General features: G+C 59.0%; 2 protein-coding genes across 3 annotated transcripts in view; both read right to left on the bottom strand.

The window, feature by feature from the left end:
• Window positions 1-4,679: 4,679 nt before the first annotated feature.
• C2CD4C (C2 calcium dependent domain containing 4C) lies at window positions 4,680-6,928 on the bottom strand. The gene is made up of 2 exons (XM_061188924.1): window positions 6,804-6,928; window positions 4,680-6,199 (listed from the first exon to the last, which is right to left on the bottom strand). Exon 2 carries the CDS (start codon window positions 6,160-6,162, stop codon window positions 4,897-4,899), a length of 1,266 nt encoding a protein of 421 aa, XP_061044907.1. The 5' UTR covers window positions 6,163-6,199; window positions 6,804-6,928; the 3' UTR covers window positions 4,680-4,896.
• Window positions 6,929-11,956: 5,028 nt separating this feature from the next.
• Window positions 11,957-21,680, bottom strand: part of SHC2 (SHC adaptor protein 2) — a 29,783-nt gene continuing 20,059 nt past the window's right edge. Inside the window, exons 10-13 of one of the 2 annotated variants that reach the window (XM_061190971.1) lie at window positions 19,076-19,219; window positions 16,915-17,225; window positions 13,885-14,018; window positions 11,957-12,666 (exon numbers count right to left, since the gene is read on the bottom strand). In XM_061190971.1, coding sequence (XP_061046954.1) covers window positions 13,890-14,018; window positions 16,915-17,225; window positions 19,076-19,219 — 584 coding nt within the window. In that variant the 3' untranslated portion in view covers window positions 11,957-12,666; window positions 13,885-13,889. Of the gene's footprint in view, window positions 12,667-13,884; window positions 14,019-16,909; window positions 17,226-19,075; window positions 19,220-21,680 lie in introns of those variants that run through there. The other variant, XM_061190972.1, reaches the window with a different exon arrangement.

The following is a 21,680-nucleotide window of genomic DNA, read 5'->3' as shown; positions in this document are numbered from 1 at the left end:
ACAAAGGCTTAATTGAATCCCACACTGGCGTGGGGGAGGGGGGGGAGGCCCTCGGCACTCGGAGGCCAGGGGAGCCCGGGCCTCAGTGGGTCTGACGGGGCCTGTAATTAAAACCCTGATGTGATTAGATTAATATCATCGCTGCCCTGCGCCTGCGGCTGTGCCTGGACCCATCACAGCGACCGCGTGGGGAGCCTGAGACCCAGACAAGCCACGTGACCTACCCAAGAATACAGGGCGAGTGAAAAATCGGGGGCTTGAATTCCGCCGTGGAACGCTCCCCTCGCTTGTCAGGGTTCAGATTCCCAGACCCCAGACATGGGGTGCCAGTGAGGGGGGCGCACCAGGCCGGGGGAGGTGCATGCACAACGCAAGCTGCCAGGAAAGTGCATGGGTTGCAGGGCAGGGCGCCCGTAGCAGGCCTCCCATGCCAGGGTGTGGGGCCCTGGGAACCATGGAAGGTTTCAGAGCAGCAGGTGAAGGCAGGGGGCAGACTAGGGTGGGCAGCGCATCAGGGCTGTGGTGGGGTGGGATGGAGGCCTACTGCAGGCTGGATTCCCAGGCCCCCTGGAATGTCTCTGCTGCCCCAGCGCTCCTTCCCTGTTTCAGATTCTGCTCCTTCTGCAAAGCCCTTCTTGATGAATGCCCTGATGGAAGCTCACCCCCTCACTCCAGGGCCACCTTCTCCAGCTCTGTGGGATATACAAATCCCAGGCCTTCCCCATGCTGCCTTCCTTCTCTGCTTCCCTTTCCCGTGTCAGACTGGGGCACCCCAGGTCGGTGCTGTTCCTCCTTCCTCAGACTGGAGATGCTGTATCAGTGATCTTTGGCTGCAAATGAAAAAAAAAAGTCAAACTGGCTTAAGCAAAGAAGGGAATTTATTGGCCCTCTGAACTGAAATGGTGAAGTGGACTTCAGGCATAGCTGGATCCAGGTGCCCACCATGTTGCCAGGCATTTGACTCCTCATCTTTTGCTCTGCTGTCTCCTGTGCTGGCCCCACTCTGAGAAAGGGGCATGGTTTTGCGATCTTCACCAAATCAGGTGCCTACTGCTAGTGGTGGACCTGGATGACCACAGCCCCCCCTGAGAGTAGGAAGATGTTGGATGGTAGCCGGGCTGGAAGGAGAAAGTGCTGACACCACCTTCATTTGCACCCTGGGCTGAGCACTGGGATGCTCCAGGTGCAACAACAGACTATTCTGATAGGATCAATATTACAAGGCCGAGTATGACACTAACAAGGAATATAAAAGGGGTGTCTGACCTCACTGGGGTGGGGGCTGCCCTGGGGAAGAGGCAGTGGTTTGAGACCTCAAGGTAGAGGGAGAGAACGTGGGAGAGGGGGTTCCCAGAGGGGAACCAGCATGGAGAGGGGAGGGAGGGGGTCTTCCTGAGTCCATTTATGTCTTTGGGGGCATCCTTTTGGGGGCTGCACAGGGCAGCCACAGCACAAGCGCACATGCACAAACACACGTACATGTGCATAGCCACACGTTACACAGCAACATTTGTGCACACACGGTTACATACATGCACAGGGTGCACACACAGAAACGTGCACAATCCACACAGATGTGCGAGCACACACGTGCACTCACGTGTTTATGCCCACACTGTCACACATGTGCAAACACGGCTGCACTCTCACACTCACGTGGCTACACTAACATTCACACACACGTGCATACGGCCTACAGCACAGTTACACATGTGCACAGAGGCGCGTGGATGTGTGCATGCACACATACGTCACACACACACGCGCACACACCGGTTGCCCATCCATGAGTGGCTGGTGGGGAAGAGGCAAGAAGGCGCCCGGTTGCCCTGGCAACACATCCTGGAACCCGACCAGGCCTGGTTAGTGCAGCTCATCTGGCGGGCTGTCAGCAGGTGGGGGCTGCTCAAGACCCCAACCCGCACAAAGTTGGTGAGGGAACAGCTGGTCTGATTCCACACCCTGGGGCTCAGTTTCCCCACCTGTCAAATGGAGCAAACGCAGCCCACACCAGCTGCAACTCCCACACTCGCAAAGGCTGCGCAGTCCCGGGCTGCACAGACGCCCTCCCGTCCCTGGGCACTGCCTGACCCCCAGGCTTCCGTGATGGGAGGCCTGCCCCCCAGCCCGGGTCCCTGAGTGAAAGGACGCCACTTCCCAGGGGACAGGGGAAGGTAGGGTTGGACCCAAGCTAGAAAGAGCGGGCAGTTCCTCAAGGGGGAGCAAGGGGGGAGCGCTGGGACCCTCGCCCTCCACTGCCAGCTCCCCGGTTCCCCAGCAACCTTGCAGGAACCCAGAGACAGGGTTAGGCCACGGCTTTCCACGGATTCACATACTGTCAGGAGCCTCCCTGGGGCCCAGCACAGTGTTGGGGCTGGAGATGGCCTTTCATGGAGATAAACCTGCGGGCCCTGGGGTTGGAGACAGACACGACCCCAGGCAGCCTGTGAGCTGAGGTGGGACAGGGAACACACAGCAGAGAGGGCCAGGAAGGCTTCCTCTACGAGGTGCCATCTCAGCTAGAGCCTGAGAGCAGGGAAGTTGAGGGGCAGGAGGCATTCCAAGCAGAGAGAACAAGCTGTGCGAAGGCACAGATGTGAATGGCCCAGAGCCGGCTCCCACGCCCCCAACCCACTGCCCCTGGCAGGGGGTCTCCAGGGTGTGTGACAAGGGTGGGGGCTGCCCTCCTGTCTGACTGCAGGGGCTGGGGCAGACCAGACAGGAGCGAGGGGCAGGTCAGCGGCGGCGCTCCCGCTTTGGCAGCTGATGGCATCTGAGGGGGTCCCCCTCGACGACGGCCCTGCACGTCCAGTCTCTGTCCCCAGAAGGTCAGAGCGCGGAAGGGGCCGATCCTGGCATGGCTCTCCCCAGTGGTTGCAGTGTGGACGCGGATTCATATCCTGGCTCTGGGCTAGGCTGCCTCGGGAGGGTGACTGAAAGGCTGGGTCTCCGCACCTATGCGGTGGGATGCAGGTGGCCCTGGCGGGGCGAGAGCAGCGCTCTCACGCAGACCTGCGGGATGAATGTCACATGTCCTCGTAACAGGGCCTGGGGGTCCCCGCCCTGCTGCAGTCTCGCTTCCCTGCCTCCACCCCAAGCAGGAGAGGCCCAGAGGCTCTAAAAGGCTGGGAAGGGCTTCACTCATCCTGAAGGCTCCAGCCACCCTCCCTGGAATTCAAGACAAAACTCCTCTCTTGTTATTAAACAGCAAAGCCAGCAGATCTCCACCCCCGCATCCCTGAAACACCTTTATTGCACTAAAAACAGCAGTTATAAACAAACACTTGGGGGAGGATGTCTTAAAGATGTACCCACAGTCAATTTCAAACACAGATGTCAAAGAGTACAGGGGCCTATAAAATGGGGGCCCCCAGAAGGAAAGCCGGGGATGTGAGCAGTCAGGGTCAGAGAACGGGGCTGAAAGTCTGAGCATCTCACTCCATGCAGGGCTGTCTGCCTCCTCCACCCACAGGCCTGGCCCGGTGGTCCCCCAGAGCAGAGGGCCTAAGGGAGCAGGCCCAGGACAGAGGCTGGAGGGGGCAGAGCAAGGGACCCCAGTGCCAAGGGCTTTCGTTCTCAGCCTCAAGGGTGCACAGGTTATGTCTCACCACATGTGCAGAAGGGAACGCATGCTCCTCCCCACCCTCCCCACCCCCCCCCCGGGGCTCTGGAGGGAAACATGCTCCTTCACCCCTCCCCCAGGATGATCTGGAGACCCAGAGCCAGGAGGGACAACGTTTGGACTGGGAGGGGCACCCCAGGATCCCCACAGACTGGCCGGGTCCATCCTCGCCCAGTAGGCAGCCCAGGAGAGGCGAAGGGGCAGAGCTGGCCTTGCCTGGCCCCTGCTTCAAACTGTATCATTTCTGTTTCGTTGAGCAGGAAACCTCCACAAAAATCATTCAAGGACCCGCATACTGACACAATTAAACCCATGCAGCTGTCTTAGCAGCACGAAAAGCCACAACCAGGGTCTCCCCAGCCTCCCCTTTGTCCCACCCACCCTAACCAAAACCTATGTACACGAGTGGAGTAAAAGTCAAGGCCATCAGTCACTGGGCATCACTTCCTGGGTAATGCACAGGAGGGGGCAGGGGCAGCAGCCCGCAACCGCAGGGGCCAGGGAGGAACAGGGGGGCCCCCAGGCTGGCGCTGCTCTCTGGGCACGTTCTGAGCAACCCCTCCAGGGGAGGGAAGTTCCCGACGCCCAGCAGGGCCGCAGGGTTCCGAGCAGAGAAGGCAATGGAGGAAAACAGCTGACAGGAGGGCTGTCTCGCTCGAGGGGCAGGAGGGGAGCAATTGCCCCCATTTTCATCTTCTGGGACTTCCTCCACAGCTGCCTGTCTTTGCCAGGCAGTGGCTCTCAGACGTGGATCTCGCCTCCGGAGCCTGGGAGGACCGAGGACTGCCCAGAGCCAGCCCACCCCAGGAGGGGATTCTCCCACAGCCCCGAGGGGCACCGTGGGCAGAACTTGGGCCTGGCCCTGATCTCGGGGAGGGGGGGGCGGGGGGGCATCTGGCGGGCCTGGGGCAGGAGGACACTCATGCAGCAGAGGAGAAGATATGACTGGGCCTCTGGACCAGCGGCCTCTGAGTCTGTGATCGGCCTTAGCTGCCTCCTGGCCCAGGTTCCAGAACTCCGGAAGGGGTGAGGCAGGGGCATGGAACTTGGGGCACAGGGGGACTCAGCCCTGCAAGCTGACCCTTTCTTTTACCCGGCAGCCCCCTCTCTTCTCCTCTGGAAAAATTAACACCTGGAAAACAGCATGACCCAGGACACCCCCAACATGGGCTGCAGCATCAGGGCCGGGCCCAGCCTGAGCGGAAACCACCTCCCCTGCCGGATCCGGGTGGGGGTGGGGTCTCCTCTGCCGGCGGGAGGGGGCGCGGAGGCCTTTACAAGAAGGGAAGCAGAGAGGTCAGGGGCAGCTCCTTCTCCCCGAGCAGGGTGTCCCGCTTGAGGCTGCTGCCCTTGTTCACCACCTTGATCCTGAGCGCCAGCTTCCGCACGCTGGCCGGCCCCAGGCCGTCGAAGAAGAAGTCCTCGTTGAAGACGGGGTGGCGGCTGTTCTTGACGATGGTGCTGCGCTGCTTCTGCAGCTTGCCGGGCACCAAGCACAGGCCCACACAGCAGTTGATGCTGCGGGCGTCGCACAGCCGGTCGTAGAGGCCCTCGGCCGCCAGCAGGCGCACGCGCAGGCGGGCCTGGGCCGCCTCATACTCCGCCAGCAGCCGCACGCTGCCCCGCGGGCCCATGCGCACAGCGTGCTCCGCGCGGGGCGCCGCGCCGGGCTCGGGGCCGGGCTCCGGGGTGGCCTTGCGGGCCAGGCGGCGCCGGGCCCCAGGGCTGGTGTCCGGCGTGCTGCTGTCGTCGGCCGACAGGGAGCCGTGGCGGCCCACCGAGTGCTTCAGCTGGCTCACCTTGGCCTGGCTGTCCTGGGCGAAGCCTTTGAGCAGCGACACGGAGCGCGAGAGCAGGGGGGACCCGAACGGCGAGGACTCGGCCGAGGACCCCGTGTCGCTCTCCCCGCCACTGACGCAGCGGCCGGGGCTCATGAGGGCACCGCCGGCCTCCCTGGGCGCCCCATCGCCCCCGTTGGTCTTGACGCCCCCCCGACGGCGCCGGGTGCCCGGGGAGCCCACCTGGGCCAGAGCCCCGTGCTCGCTATGGAACAGAGACTCCTTGCGCCGTGTGTGGGGGCTCTCGGCCAGTGTGGCGAAGCCATAGGACGTCTGGGCCTTGGGCACCGAAGGCAGCGACATGGCCCCCTGGGCCTGGGGGTCGGCGTTGGTGGCGGCCTCCTCGGCGGTCCAGTCCTCCGCGCTCTCGATCTGGATCACATGCCTGGTGGCCGCCTTCAGCAGGCTCTTGCTCTCGGCGGCCAGCTTGGCGGGCAGCCGGGGGCTCCGGGGGGCGCGGCGGGGCGCGGCGGAGGCCAGGTTCTGCTCCGAGGTCGAGGGCCCCAGCTCAGCCTGAGCCTCCGGCTCCGTGGGGCCGGCGGGCAGCTTGGGGGGGATGAAGAAGTCCGGGATCTTGTCGGGCGTGAGCACGTTGCTGTACAGGGGCCCCTTGGCGGCCCTGTCCCCACCCTCGCCCCCCGTAGCTCCATTCTCCCCTGACCCACGAAGCCGCTCCAAGAACCACAAGTTGGTTTTCTTCATCGGGGCGGAGGCAGGAGCCTGGAGGGATCTGCGGAGCCTGGGAAGAGAAGCGGGGGTCGGGAGCTGCAGGCCCCCCTGCACGCGGGGGCTGGAAGAGGGGCTCCCGGCACCCGTTGGGGGGAGCCCTGCAGGGGGCCAGCGGGGTCAGAAGGCGCTGAGGCCCAGGACAGCGGCGGGGTGGGCTCGCCCCTCCTCGCCCCTCCTCTCCCCTCCCCGGAGGAATCGCGCTTAACTTCCAAGTGCTGAAGCCCGGCCCGGGAGGTGGGGGCGGCGCTGACTCTCGGGAAGCTCCCAGGGGACTGCGGCTCCACTCTCGCCCCCACCCCCGTTCTGAGGCTCTCAAAGCGCTTTCTAAAGGGGTCCGCACTCAGCCCAGGGGGAAGACGCCCCAGGGCGTACGGTGGACCCCGGGGTGTCCCAGCTCCGCCCCCCCCCCAAGCTCCCACCCACCTGTGGCTTCTCCCGGGCCGAGGGTCCGGGCATCCGGGGTGAGGGAAGGGAGAGGAGGTGAGTCTGGGGGCTGGCGGCGCGGCGAACCGACCCCTCCCCTCCTCCCCCCCACCCCGCCCCGCGGGACTCGGCTGGGGGTGGGGGTGGGGTCCTAGCAGCCCCCGCGGAGCGTGGCGGGGCCCCGAACTCACCTGCCCGGGGACGGTGGCCGAGGCTGGCTGGCCCGCGGACACGCCGGGGTCTCGGCGCGAAGGCTAGGGGCGCGGGGACGCGGGCGCAGCCTCGGTCGGGCGGCAGCGGCAGCGCAGTCGGACTCATTCACCGGCGGCGGCGGCGGCGGGAAACCGCCCAGCTGGCCGCCGCGCCGCCGTATTCCTCCTAGTACGGCCGCCCTCCTCCCCCGCCTCGCTTGCCCCGGGGACCGGGCGGGCGGTCTGCGCAGCCCCCGGCGGGCAGAACCGAGGAGCCTCGCCGGGACTCGGGGACTGAGAGGGTGGGGGGAAGGAGGAAGGTGGTGGCGGTTTGCTGACGCCCCTAGAAACCCCAGGCCCCTGCCTCAGTTCGTCTGCGGGCCATTTCCCGACTTACGCTGACGAGTAAAAGAACAGCAATAATAATAACGGCAACTGAATTTATTACTAAGCACTTTCTCAGTTCCAGGCTCTTAGCGTCCTCCCCCCAACTCATTCCACAAAAACCGGCGGGTACGTCCTATGGCTGTCTCCAGTTTGCAGATGAGGAAGGTGAAGGTTTCTTTCTAGAATCAAGGAGCTAGCCGCTGAGACGCGGCTCAGTGCAGACACCCGAGAAGCCGGCCAGGGCGCTGCTCCTTCATGGAGAGATGTTTATCGAGCACCTACTGGACGCTGGGGACATGGCTGTGACTGGCACGCAGCTGCCAGCTTTGTGATGCGTCCTGGTCGGAAGGACGCCAATGCAGAAATACACAGGTAAATACTAACTGTAGGTTTGGTGGCTCCCATGACAAAATGTAACAGGAAAAATGTGATTCGGGGAGAAAGGAGAGAGTACCCCCCTGCAGTTCACAGATGGATAAACCAGCAAGGGTAAGACCAGGAGACTCAGGCCTGGCAGCTCTGAGACCACAGCGTGTCTTGGGATTCCACCCTCCACCCTTGTGATCTGCTGGCCCCAACCCCTGTCTTCCTCACTCCTTCCTCCCTCCCAGCCTCAGTTTCCTCTTCTGGAATCCAAGGCCGAGTGACCAGTCCCAAGTCCAGCAAGATAATGTATTGCCAAGACTGATGCAGAGAAGGGGATGCCTAGACCTTATTTAATTATCATATTCCAGGAGCCTCCTCTCTTCCAGAAATGTCCCCGAGCGTCGTCGTGGCTGGAGCTGGGATGGGGGCTGGTCTGGAGTGACTGCTGGTTCAACAGCAGAAGGGGGGATGGGGGGCAGACTGAGATGGAGCTGGACAGAGGCCCCTCCAACACTTCCACTTGACCTTGGAGTGAGGTGGGGCTTAGAGTCCCATTGTCCAGATGGGGAAAGTGAGGCTCCCTCAAGAGGCCTTTCTCAACTTTGCTCACCCAGCAAACATTGAGCCCCCCTTTGTTCTGGGGGCAACACTGGCGTGGCCACACAGTCTGACAAAGGAGGCAGATACCAATGAATGCATCACTTCACTGCCGCCTCCAGGAAGCCTGCCCTGCCTGCCCCGCATCACAGCCCAACAGAGCCCGCGGAACCCTAACTTCAGCTCGCATGAAAAATACCCTCCAGCAATTACTCGGTTGATGTCAGTCACCCCTGCTGGGCCTGGAGTGCCACAGTAGGAAGGGTGACCCTAGAACAATGCTCTTCCCTGCAGGGGCCTCGAGCCACCGCCCAGGATGGCGAGGTGACCAGCTCAGGCGTCCTGATGACAGACCGGCCTGGGTACTGGGGCTTCGCTCCCCACACACCCTTGCCTCGCTGGGAGCGGGGTCTTCCTCCCAGCTGGGTTGGGGGAGGAGGGCAGTGAGTTTATTCTGTGCCGGTCTCTGCGCTGAGTAGCTCAGGACACTAGTCTGGAGCCTTGTATCCGGGTTCAAATCCTGGTGCCAACTATTCCTGCTGTGTGACTTCCGGCAAGCGTCCAAATCTCTGTGCCTCTGTGTCCTCAGCAGTCCATGGGCATAACACCTGCCCCTGAATTGCAGCGTCAGAGTGAAGATTCCACAGGGTGAGGTACTGTTTGCAAAACGCTTAGTACGGGGCCCAGAAACGTGTGAGTTAAGTGTTGGTTCCGCGGATGCTGCTACCGGTGAGGAAGGGGACTCAGTGGGGGAGGAGCCCCAGGACCTGACCCCACCATGGCCCAGCTCAGCCAGAAGCCCCACTCCTATCTCCACCCCATCACATTTGGGGAAACTGAGGCACAGCAGGGGGGTGGGGGAAGGCACCTGGGGAAGGTCCCGAAGGCCTGCCCTGTGGGGCTGGGGACCCCACCCTGGGAGGGGCCCTTCCAGCTGGTCAGCTCAGCTCCGAGTCCAGCTCCATGTCCCTTTCTGTAAACAGGAACCTCTCCCGGTCCACAGAACCCTCGGCTGATGGGCGTGGCAGCCCCCCCAGGACTCCCCCCTCAGCAGCAGCCTTCTTGGAATCAGAGATGGGGAGGCTGCAGGCTGCAGGCTCAAGCTGGAGAGAGGGCACCTCTGCTCTGAGACCTCCACCTCATGCTGGGTGGCCTTTATCCTCAACACCCTGCCAGGGACCCACTGAATGGGGAGGGGGATGTGGCAGACCTAAGGGTGGCTGGGAGGAAGCACCAGGAGGTGGCTTGAGAGAGATCTGAGCTCCCGTCCAGAGGGGCCACCTGGTGCCCATTTGGCTCCGGGCAGCAGCCTCCCCTCTGAGCTCCGCCTCCTTCCCTGGAAAAGGGAGCACAGGCCTGTCTGCAAGCTCCCAGGAGGGTCCCGGGCCCAACAAGGCACAGGGTAGCCCGCGTCGGGGGAGGGTCATCATCCCCAGTTTACAGAGCAGGACACTGAGGCACAAGGGAGGCCCAAGCCACAGGGCACCCAGTTCAGAGAAGGGAAGCTACTGGCCAAGGCGGCACAGTGGAGTTTGAACCCCCGTCTCTACTGCCTCCCTCCCCAAGTCTCCCTGAGGGTAAAGCTGGGGCAAGCAGCGTTTGTTGACTGAATAACTGAAGGTAGAATGGGGCAGGAGCCAGCTGTGCGGGACCCAGGCTCCCAGCCCCCGTCACCGTGGGGCACCCCAGGCCTGGCTTTCCCGACTCAGGGAGCAGGATGAGGGAGGTGATGGGGTTGGAATCCAGGCTCTGCCACCTCCCAGTGGTGTGGCCTTGGCAGTGACCTCATTCTTCGGAGCCTCTATTTCCTCATCTGTAAAGTGGGGAGAAGTTCAGGACTCCAAGTCTGTGCAGTTCTTAGCACATGCCTGGGGTGGGGTGCTAGACAGAGACTTTGAAGGGGAGCCTGGGCCTCAGAGGACCCAGAGCTAGGAATGAATGGCCTACAAATCTCCAGAATCTGACACTCCCCCCCCCCACCCCCCACCCAGTCCTTTCTGCCCGCCACCTCCCAGTCGCATCCTGTCCCCCACAGCTTAATTCCCACTTGGGAATCTTATCACCTCTGTGCTCAAAAGGCCCCAAGCGGCTCTCTCTGGCACCAAGCTTTGCCCAGCTGTGCCCCCCACTCCACCGCCCCTCTGATCTCCCTTCCAGCCGCTCTGGCCATCCTTCTGTCTCCTGAAGAAGCTGTGCGCCACACACCCAGGGCCTTTGCGCACACCATCCCTTCCGCCCAGATCTCTCTCCTCCTCTCTCGGGGCCTCCCTGCTCATCCTCCAGATCATTCCCACAGAGAAACCCTCCTGGATTTCCTGGGGCCCCTAAGCTCCAGGGCACTTTCCTTCCCATGGTTGTCATCATACACTTAGCAGTGACCTGCTGATTAATGTCATTTGACAAACTCCACAAGAGCGGGTCTGTCTTGGTCACGTTGCATCCCCGTTACCCACCAGGGGTCCTGGCAGGTGGACAAGAGGAGGTCATGAAGGCAGATTAAAGGATATTAGGATGGGGGTGTGGATGGATGGACAAATGAATGGTGAATGGGTAGTTAGATGGATGGATGTGTGATGGATAGGTGGGTAGACTGATGAACGATGGATGGACAGATGGATGGGTGGGTGAGTGGATGGATGGATGGGTAGATGGATGGGTGGGTGGGTAGGTGAGTGGATGGATGGATGGACGGATGGGTAGATGGATGGGTGGGTGGGTAGGTGAGTGGATGGATGGATGGGTGGATGGATGGATGGATGGATGCATGGATGGGTGGATGGGTGGATGGATGAATGGGTGGGTGGGTGGGTGGATGGATGGATGGGTGGATGGGTGGATGGATGGGTGGATGGATGAATAGGTGGATGGATGGATGGATGGGTGGATGGATGGGTGGATGGGTGGGTGGGTGGATGGATGGATGGATTGGTGGCTCTGTCTCCAGGTCTCTGAAGTAAGAGACATGGCATCAGAGTCCCCTTCTGGCTCTGCCTTTTGATGGCTTCCCCCCTAGTTACAGGCAGACCAGAGTGGCTTTCACTGCCCACACCCTTACCAGGTCCCCCCCACAGCCTGGGACAGAGCCTGCTGACAGCAGACAAAGCACAGCCCCCAGAGCCAGACCCTGGGTAGGGGTGTGGCCCAGCCTGGCAGGGATGTGGTGAGGTTTGGGGTGCCTCCTTGGGAGGGATGCCTCCGTGTTTGTGGGAGGAGTTGAAGGAGGGTCCTGGGGAGAGATGGGGGTCTCCCTGGGAAGTGGAAATCATGTGAGGGAAGGTCAGAAGAGAGTCGGGTGCCAAAGCAGGGAGCTGGGCATGCGGGAGAAGTAGGGGCTTTGAGGTCGATAAAGGGGCCTGAAAGGGAACTGGGGTCTTCTCAGGAAAATGAGGACGAGAGACATTGGGAGGCCGAGAAGTCAGGCCATCTTTCGGGACAAGTTAGGAGCTATTTGGAGAAGAAAACAAAAGAGCTTTTTGCCAGATATCTGCGGGTATCTCAAAGGACAGAAGTTTGTGGCATTTGGGAGATAGAGTGTTTCCAAAGAGAAGCTGGGGGTATGTTTAACAGAGGAGCTGGAGTGTGCTTTATCTCAGGATAAGATTGAGGTTCTGGGAAGTGTCAGGGGATTCGGCCCCCCCACACCCCCTCCCCCCAACAGGGGCACAGCCAGGGCCTGGCTCCCTCTTCCTCCGGCCCCCGGGGAGGCCAAATCCGGTGCTGCCTTGGCTTCGCCCCCAGGAGACTGAACCCAGACCCCCACCCTGAGAGGGCCTTGTAAGGCGCAGGAGGGCTCACGCTCCCCGTGGTCATTCCCAGGTTTAATTACAAACAGAGTCCAAGTGTCCAGTGTAGGTTGACAGCTGGGAGGGTGGGGGCCTCACAACCACCCTCACCTGGGTCAGTTGTCTTGGGGTTGCCTGGATACCCCCCATCATCCCAAGGCTGCCCCCCACTTCAACATCAGCATTTGCCCTGGCCTGAGGGCCCAAAGCACCTCGATTCTCCCCCCAAAAGACAACTGTGCACTAATTTTTCAGGTGGAAAATCTGAGCCCGGCCAGGACAGGAATCCATCTCCATGCCAGGGAACTGGGGACCCGCTGGTTCCAGGGAGGTGAGTTGACGTCCAGCCGGGAAAGGAAACGGTGCCTCCTTGCCCCATCAGGAACCTGGGCCAGGGCTCCGAGATAGATGGCTGCTTTTTGATATATTTTCTTTAAAGGCGAGAAAAGGCTCTGTCTTTGGTATGTGTGCCCTCACTCCAGGTGAAGGCTGGCGGCAGGCAGAGGGCTCGGTGGGAGAAAGGGGTCGTGGGCCCCGTCTCCTGGCGGGGTTGACCCAGCCCAGCCCAGGGCCAGCTGGAGAAGGAAGATTCCAGAGACCCACGCGGAGGAAGGAGAGACAGCGGCGATTCCGGCCCGACCAGGGTCCAGAGAAAGGCTGAGGGCCCCTAAGGCCACAACAGGGCCATCCGGGGGGAGCGGGGACAGGAGCCACAGGCTGAGAACCACAACCTGGGGGAGAAAGAGAAGGAGAGGTCAAGGCTCAGCGGAGACAGCAACCGGAGACCCGGCTTCCGGTGTCAGAGACCTCAGTTACAAGGCAGCAAAGTGAGCCAGCGTCAAGCCTCAGGCTGAGGGCCAGCGTTCGAGTCCCAGCTCCTCCATGGTCTTGCTGTGTGACCTCGGGTAGTCCCTTAACCTCTCTGTGCCGCTGCTCCTGCCCCAAAATGAGAACGCTACTAACAGTGCCTTTGTCAGCGGTGCATGGGAGTCAGTGAAGATGTGGAGAAGGGCTGAGCTCAGGGCCTGGACGCAACAGCTGCTGCGTTAGCAGCTATTATTACTGCCATCGGTGTTGCTTCTCAGGTCACAAACAACTTAGGGAGTAGAAGGGAAGCAGGTCAGACCCTGGCATGTGCACACACACGGCCCCACGGTGCTGCAGATCGTTTCAGGTGTTCCACAGGCCACCCCCATCCCTGGAGCCCTGCCCCAGATTGGGAATCCTGTCTCTGCCTGCGGTGGTGGCCGAGGCCTGGCTGGGGGCAGGGAGCAGGCCAGCGCTGAGTGGGGAAGGAGGCAGGAAGAGACTGTTGTCATGGGGACGGGAGAGCAGCCCAACCTGGCCCAGAAGCGCCTCTCAGCCTTTGGGGAAATTCCACCACCCCCCTCCCTCTGCGAGCTGAGCCCCCGGCTCCCAGCTTCCCTGTATCCCCGGGTCCTGCCTCTATCTGCTCCCCAAAGACTGCGGCTGCCACCCAGGCCCCTCTGCACCCCAGCTCGGCCGCATCCTCCCCTGCCTAGCCAGGCCCCCACCTCACCCCAGCCCCCCACCCCAACCAGAGAGGCCCTGGAATCACCCAGACCTGCCTGTCCCTCGCCCACTCAAGACTTCCCGAGGCTCCAGAAGTGACAGGTACAGGTGGACCTTCTCACCCACCCACCTCGCCTCACACTCCAGCCCCACCAGACCCACCTCCTCCGGGGGATTTTTACCCCCAGTTAAACACAGAGTTACCCTAAACAACTCAGGGCGTGACTGCTGATGGGGACAGGTTTCCTTCGGGGGTGATGGAATGTTCTGGAATTAGATGGAGGAAGGCGGCACAGCTCTGTGAAGACACTGAAACCCACTGAGTTGTGGGTGAATTATGTGGCATGTGCATCTCGGTGTTTAAGATGAGAAAAATCTGGTAAATGGGGGCTGGGAGCCCACGGGGCCAGACGCACCTGGCTCAGGGCTCCCGCTTGACGACACCTCGCAGGTGGAGCTCGCTCTCGGCGGCCACGATGGGCTGCCCGTTCTGCAGGTGGTAGTCGATCAGGTGGCTGATGCTCTCGAAGAGCACGTCCTTCGTCCGCACCTGTGGGGCCACAGGCCTCAGCATCAGCACCATCAGGAGATTGTCGGAGAGGCAAACTCTCGGGCCAGCCCCAGGCCTGCTGATGGTGTCGGAGAGGCAAGCTCTCAGGCCAGCCCCAGGCCTGCTGATGGTGTCGGAGAGGCAAACTCTCGGGCCAGCCCCAGGCCTGCTGATGGTGTCGGAGAGGCAAACTCTCGGGCCAGCCCCAGGCCTGCTGATGGTGTCGGAGAGGCAAACTCTCGGGCCAGCCCCAGGCCTGCTGATGGGAAGCTGCGTCTTCACGAGCCCTCCGACAGCTCGCGCTCAAGGCTGAGAACCACTGGGTCAGAGACCTCAACCACAGAATCAGCCTCAGGATTCCAGAACTACGTGTGGACACAGGCTCCAAAAGCACCAGCACTCTGGGGCCACGCTTCCCGTAGCGGGTTGAATGGTGCCCCCCAAAAAAAGACATGTCCACATCTTAACCCCTGAAACCTGTGAATGGGCTCTTGTTTGGAAAAGGCCTCTTTGCAGATGTGATTAAGATGAGTTCACCTTGATGGATAAGGAAGACGTGGTACACAGGTACAACGGAATACTACTCGGCCATAAAATAGAATGGAATAACGCCATTTGCGGCAACGTGAGTGGACCTAGAGATTATCATACTAAGTGGAGTAACTCAGAAAGAGAAAGACAAATATCATATGATAGCACTTATATGTGGAATCTAAAATATGATGTAAATGAACGTATTTACAAAACAAAAACAGACTCATAGACATAGAGAACAGGCTTGTGGTTGCCAAGGGGGAGCGGGGTGGGGTGGGGGAAGGATGGATTGGGAGTTTGGGATTAGCAGATGCAAACTATTATATATAGAATGGATAACAAGATCCTACTGTATAGCACAGGGAACTATAGTCAATATCCTGGGAAAACCATAATGGAAAAGAATATAGGGAAGAATGTATATACATATGTATAACTGAGTCACTTTGCTGTACAGCAGAAATTAATACAGCATTGTAAATCAACTATACCTCAATTAAAAAATTAATTTTAAAAAGGAAAAAAGGATGAGTTCATCTTGGATTACTCAAGTGGCCACAAATCCAGTGACCGGCGTCCTTCTAAGAAGAGAAAAACTTGGACACAGAGACACAGGGAGGGGCCACGAGAAGACAGAGGCGGTGACTGGGGTGATGTGTCCACAAGCCAGAGAACAAGAATTTCCAGCAACCATGAGATGCTGAGGGGGAGGCCTGAACCCAATCCTCCCTCAGAGCCTCAGAAAGAACCAGCCCGGCCAACGCCTTTGGTGTCAGACGTCTGGCCTCCAGAGCTGGGAGAGAATAAATCTCTGTGGTTTTAAGCTGCCCAGTTGGTGATCATTTGGGAGGGCAGCACTAGGAAATGAATACACGCCAGGAATCTTGTAGACATGGATCCGAAAATCAGAACCACCAAATCTAAAAGCCACCTGCATCTTAGAATGAGAAAATCTTAGCATCCTGCGTATAGACCTGGACGCAACACAGACCCGCTGGCCGCCAGCTGCCAGACATTCATGGGCGATGCCAGACTCGCTGGGCACAAATCACCCGGGGAGCGGGCTGGCAATGCACATGCCTGGGCCCACGGCAAACCACCTATTTCCCAGGCACTGGGGACAGGACCTGGGAACCTGCATGTTAACCAAGTATGTGAGGAGGTTCTGAAGCTTCTATAGTGTCTCTCATCCTGGAGATCTGTTTACCCGAGAGGGAATTAGGCCTGGGGGAGGGCTGACAGCACGCCAGGCTGAGGTCACAGCTGTGAGCACTGCGATGAGACACGAGGGAGGAGGTGGCTCAGGGAACTGACAGAACAGGGGCCGGGAGTCGTGGCCCCACCTGGGCCAGGCCACACAATCGCCACCCCAGTGTGCCCCGTGTAGGGCACAGAGCACACGCAGCCCCCCAGGGCGGCGCCGAGGATTCAGCTGGAGGTGGTAAAAGCACTTGGTAAACTCTGAGAAGGCCCTTAACACCTCACGTGCCTTCTCACCAGGGAAACACCCTACAAAGCCCAAGGCCCTTGGACAATGGAAAACCCTTCAAAACCCTCGCACTCCTTGTAAATTGGAAAATGCCTTGTAAACCCTAAGATGCTTTAGGAGCTACAGAATATGCCAAACCTCACTGACTCAAGGCAGCTGCAAGATGCATCACAATTTATGTACCACAAGGAGAGGAAAAAACCTCCAAGTTCAGTAATGATAAAAGTGATGCAATTGATGGTTTAAAAAAAAATCAAGACTTTAGACATGTCAAAATGAGAGGAAAGTGTGTACCAGAGGGTTGATGCAATTCCTTCAGAGGGTTGATGCAATTCCTTAACTTGCAGGCCCTGAAACTCCTTGTAAATGGAGACGTGCTCTGTGAACCCTGAGATATGTTAGAAATTGAAACGACCATATTTATCACTCAAAGACATCACTGTTTGCAAGATGCGTTAGCGATGACAGAATGTGGGGGAAAAAAGTGCATCTTGCAAATGATGGAATATGGTACTTTGTAAGTCCTAAAAGGCCTTGAGATTGGAAAAGGTTTTGTAACCCCTCTAAATGCTTTATAGACTGGGAAGTCCTTTGTAAAACCTAAAAGTCTTCTGAAACTGCAAAATACTTTCTAATTCTAAAATACCTGGTAAAGGGAAACAGAGTAAAGGGCTCTGTAATCTGAAAAATACTTCATTAAACCTAAAGGGCGCTTAAAAGGCGGGCACCCTGGGCCTTGGGCTGAGGGGAGAGGCCAGGCCCCTTCCCTGCCCGGCCCGGCTCCACACCTGCCCCAGGCCCCCCTCCCCAACCCCACCCCACGCAGCCTCCAGCCCCCTCCCCACCCCTGCCCCGCCCCCGCGCCCACCTTACCACGCCTTCGGGGTCCACGAGCAGCAGGTGCTTGGGCTGCCCTGCGTGCATGCCGGTGAGGACGTACTGCCCGGGGTTGGTGACGCTGTCCCGCACAAGGAAGTCCCCGTCCACTCGAAGCAGTTTCTCCGCCGCCCGACGGCTCATCTGGCCGTGGTACCAGGGCTCCTGCCGCAGCTGCTCCTCCGTGGGGGCGATGGGGGCCCGGCGGGTCGGCGGGCTGGGCCACTGGTCCTCCACGGGAAGGGGGGCTGCCGCCGGACCCGCGGCCACGGAGCACTCGTGCAGCCTCAGGGCATCCTCGAAGGGTCCTGTGGGCGAAGACCCTGCGGGAGGCGGGGGGCAGCTGCCTCCTGCGGGGAGGGAGGGGCCTGGGCTGGGGGGGACCTGCTCCTTCACCTTTTATCGGTTCTATTAGTAACGCAATATATTCTCTTGGATTTTCTAAGCATATGTAAAGAACGAGCATGTCTTTCTTTCCAATGTGCACACCTACTTCTTTTTCTTGTCTTGTTACACGGGCTTCCTTCCCAGTGTTTATGCCTCTTGTTTCAGCAGCTCGTCTGACCGCACTGGCCAGGACCTCCACTACATGCTCCACCTCGGTGGTAGGCAGCAGGCATCCCTTTCTTTTCCAAACTCTAATGGAAAAGCTCCTAATGGTCTTCCTAAGTTTCCTAAGGCTCCCAGCAGGCACCAGTGTGACACTGTGCAAGCCACTCACCCTCTCTGAGATGTGGCCGCATAGCTCAAACACCCTGGAGTGCAGAGTCGCAGCCCTGACCCCTGCCCTGGTGTGCCTGTGCTCTGCCTCCACCCTCCTTCCACTTCTGGTCCCTCCGGATCACTCCTCCCTGACTCCTCCAGTGACCTAGGGGAAGCTGACCCAGCCTCCCGCTCCCAGGACATGTGACCAGTCCTGGGCAATCAGCATATTCATCTCGCACTCCTGGCCTAGTGATTGGCTGGGGGATGAGCACATGACCCAAGGAGGGCAAATCAGAGGCAACCCCAGGATTTCTAATGGGCGCCTGGCAACAAGCATCACTTTCTCCACTGGGGTTGCTGGACCATCTGGCTGGTCACCCAAGGGGACAGCCTGCCTCAGAAGGAGTTCACACCCGGAGCACCTCCTTTCCCATCTGAAATTGCTGTGAGGAGCCAGCAGGGCCATAGCAGGTGCAGGTGTCATGTCACTACCGTAATGACAAGAAATCGAGTTGTCGGTGGGGGTAAGGAGGCTTTGCAAACTGTGAAGAAAGAGATTTCCAGGGCTTCTCTGGTGGCACAGTGGTTAAGAATCTGCCTGCCAATGCAGGGAACACGGGTTTGAGCCCTGGTCCGGGAAGATCCCACATGCCGCGGAGCAACTAAGCCCGTGCGCCACAACTACTGAGCCTGCGCTCTAGAGCCCGCGAGCCACAAGTACTGAAGCCCGTGCGCCTACAGCCCGTGCTCCGCAACAAGAGAAGCCCCCGCAATGAGAAGCCCGCGCACCGCAACGAAGAGTAGCCCCCGCTCTCTGCAACTAGAGAAAGCCCGCGCGCAGCAACAATGACCCAACTCAGCCAAAAATAAATAAACAAACAAACAAATAAATAATATTGATGTTGTGGGAAAGGAAGGTATTTTGGACCCAAACCTCCTCCATCAGGCTGCGCCCTCCCTCAGGCTGGGGCATCCCAGAGGGAAGAAGGAATGGGCTCCACCATCAGCTAGTCACTTTATCAAGATGTGGATTAGGCCTACCTCCTCAGACTGGGGGTCCCCCATTAGGCTGGGATTTCCATTTTAAGGGGCTTGGGCCTCCTCCCTCAGACCATGGAGTCACATGAAGAGGGAGCTTAAACTCCCTCATCAGACTGGGGAGACCCAGAGGTAGGGAGCTAGGCCTCCCCCCACCCTGCAGACTGAGGAGTCCCACAGAGAAGAGACGCCTGAATGCCCCCCATCACACTCTTCCCCCATAGAGAGGGAGCTGGGTTACCCTCAAGAGACTGGAGCGTCCCACCGAGGAGGGAGTACCATAGGAAGCACACTTCCCCACCCCAACCCTATAACCTGGGGAGAAGTCCCAAGGGGAGGACGCAGGGCATCTCCCCTCAGGCCACGGGCTGCTCGGGCCCGGCCTCCTCCAGCAGGCTGGCTTGCCCCCACTTACTCATGTCGAACAGGTCCTTCTTGGGGCTGTCCTCAGGCTGCAGGGGCTCCGGGCCGTCCAGACCCTGCGTGTTGACGTACAGGTGGTCCTCGTAGTCTCGCGGGCCCCGGGCGTCTGCCTGCACGTAGCCATCCCCGGGCGGGGCTGGGGTTGGGGAGCCGGAGGGGCGTGGGGTCAGCCGGGGGAGCCCGAGTACAAGGGCCCTGGTGGGCAGCCCCGCCCACACCTGTCTCCCTCCCGGAAGGAAGCCCCGCCATTTTGCACAGCAGGGTCAGGAGTGAAAAACCGCATAGAAGCCCAGCCCGGCGCGGGGGCTGTGCGGACGCGGAGGTCCACGGGGAGCCGCGCCCCCAGCCGCCCCCACACACACCCACGCCCGTCTGCCAGGCAGGAAAGCGGCCTAGGGGGCCAGAGCTTCCCAGTTTCAAGGGAAGGCAGGAACCCCAATGTTTATGTTAAATCTCCGCGTTTAAAAAATAATAACAAGGGCTTCCCTGGTGGCGCAGTGGTTGAGAATCTGCCTGCTAATGCAGGGGACACGGGTTCGAGCCCTGGTCTGGGAAGACCCCACACGCCACGGAGCAACTAGGCCCGTGAGCCACAACTACTGAGCCTGCGCGTCTGGAGCCTGTGCTCCGCAACAAGAGAGGCCGCGATAGTGAGAGGCCCGCGCACCGCGATGAAGAGTCGCCCCCGCTTGCCACAACTAGAGAAAGCCCTCGCACAGAAACGAAGACCCAACACAGCCAAAAGAAAGAAAGAAAGAAAGAAACCTTATAAATAAATCTGTCCAATCTTAGGAAATAATAATAATAATAATAATAATAACAACAATAAAATTCTGCTCTCCCTGTAATTATGTTATCAACATGATGCACGGTCAGGTCATTTGTTTGCTTGCGTTCTATTTTAGGCTTTCCTTTCTTTTCTTTTCTCAGTTTTGTTTTTGAATGTGTAAAGCATTTACATGGTTCAAAAGTCACAACTCCATGAAAAGGTACCCTGGTGGAGTTTCTCCCCGGGTCCCTCAGCACCTGGGTCCAGATCTGCTGGATCCTCACCAGTTTGCCTCTGCCCTGTTCCCAAAGCCTCACCACCGTGTATTATTAGACTGTTGGATTTTCGCTGACCCGATAGGTGAGAAATTGCATCCTGGGGGAACTTAATTTCCATTTCTCTCATTTTGAGCAAGGTTTAGCATCTTTTCCTAGGTTCAAAGGACACGTGTGTATTTTTTTTTCCCCAAAACTGTCAATCCATTTCTAAACGTCTCCATTTTTAATCGTTGGCAGGGAAATAATTATCTTTGAATACACTGTGGCCAAATGCAGCCCAAGGGCCTGCAGCCGCGATCTCTGCTTTATGCCAATTATATCCTTAACCCTCGCAGACACCTGGGCTCATACATTGGCTCCACCCTCTGTGGGCATGAGCAAGTAAGGTCACCTCTCAGTGCCTGAGTCTCCTCCTCTGCAAAATGGAGAGAATGGGAGTAGCTTCTTCACAAGTAGGGGTGAAGATGAAACCCTCTGGCTATGATTCAATATGTGTGCTGATGCTGCTCCAGCCCTGGGTGGTTGATGGGAGCTGAGGGGCCTCAGCCCAGGCTTCCCAGTCTGCACAGAGGAGGCACAGATTCTCCCGGCCTCTTATAATCAAGGTGAAGTATGAAGGAAGAAACCTGGGTTGCAGGAGTCCAAAGAGAGAAAATTCCTGGGCATTGGAGCTGGGGCATTGACATATTGGTAGGAGTTCTTGGCCAGAGACTTGGGAAAGGCATGATAAGAAACATGATAAGGCAAGATAACATCATGTGCAAAGGCTCAGGGGTAGGAAATGCTAGTGAGCCCTGGGAGTCAGGCCTGAGCAGCCCATGTCCCAGAGAAATAGCTGACCAGGGCCAGATGACGGCTGGGCACCTGCTGGGCACCCAATGCCACGCGTGTTCTTTAACCACAAGCACCGGGAGCCAGTAGGGTTCTGATGCTCGGCAGTGAAATGCCCAGATTGTTTGGGAAGATCTAAAAAAAAAGGCCCAACACATGTCAGCACGGCTGTGAGCGAACAGGCAGCCACAGCAGGGCTGGTGGGCAAACACACTTCCCGGCCACATCGGGGAGCCATTTGGCAGCTTCCCTACTGTGGCTGACGTGTGCACTCCATCCACAGCTCAGCATCCGTGGGAGGGACACACGGGGGGGGCCCAAGGGGTCTGCCACCCATCAAGAGGGGGCCACGTCAATAAGCAACTCCAAGGACAGGGGACTAGCACACAGCTGTTCAGAAGAGCACATGGGCGCAGCCAGAGCCCCAGAGACCGAAGGTGTCCGCAGCCTGCCTCGGGGTCCTGACTTCTTTGGGGGCCTGTTGGTGATAAAGGCTGAAAGGAGACACAAAAGTGCCAGGGGGGTGAGGTCGCAACCTCGGAGCTGGGGCAAAGGGGATTTTAGCCTTCCCTGTCACTGTAAATGTTGTATAACGTTAACATTTAAATGGCTGAAAACTCTACCATTTTGTTAAAAGCTCATGATACCTGGTGGAAATGTAAATCGAAAGGGCAGCTGTGTGATTTCTATCACATGGAACAGCGGCCACCGTCCCGGGC

This window comes from Eubalaena glacialis, chromosome 4, assembly GCF_028564815.1.
Source record: "Eubalaena glacialis isolate mEubGla1 chromosome 4, mEubGla1.1.hap2.+ XY, whole genome shotgun sequence".
Classification (NCBI taxonomy): Eukaryota; Metazoa; Chordata; class Mammalia; order Artiodactyla; family Balaenidae; genus Eubalaena; species Eubalaena glacialis.
This window is presented reverse-complemented; position numbering and strand designations above follow the sequence as displayed.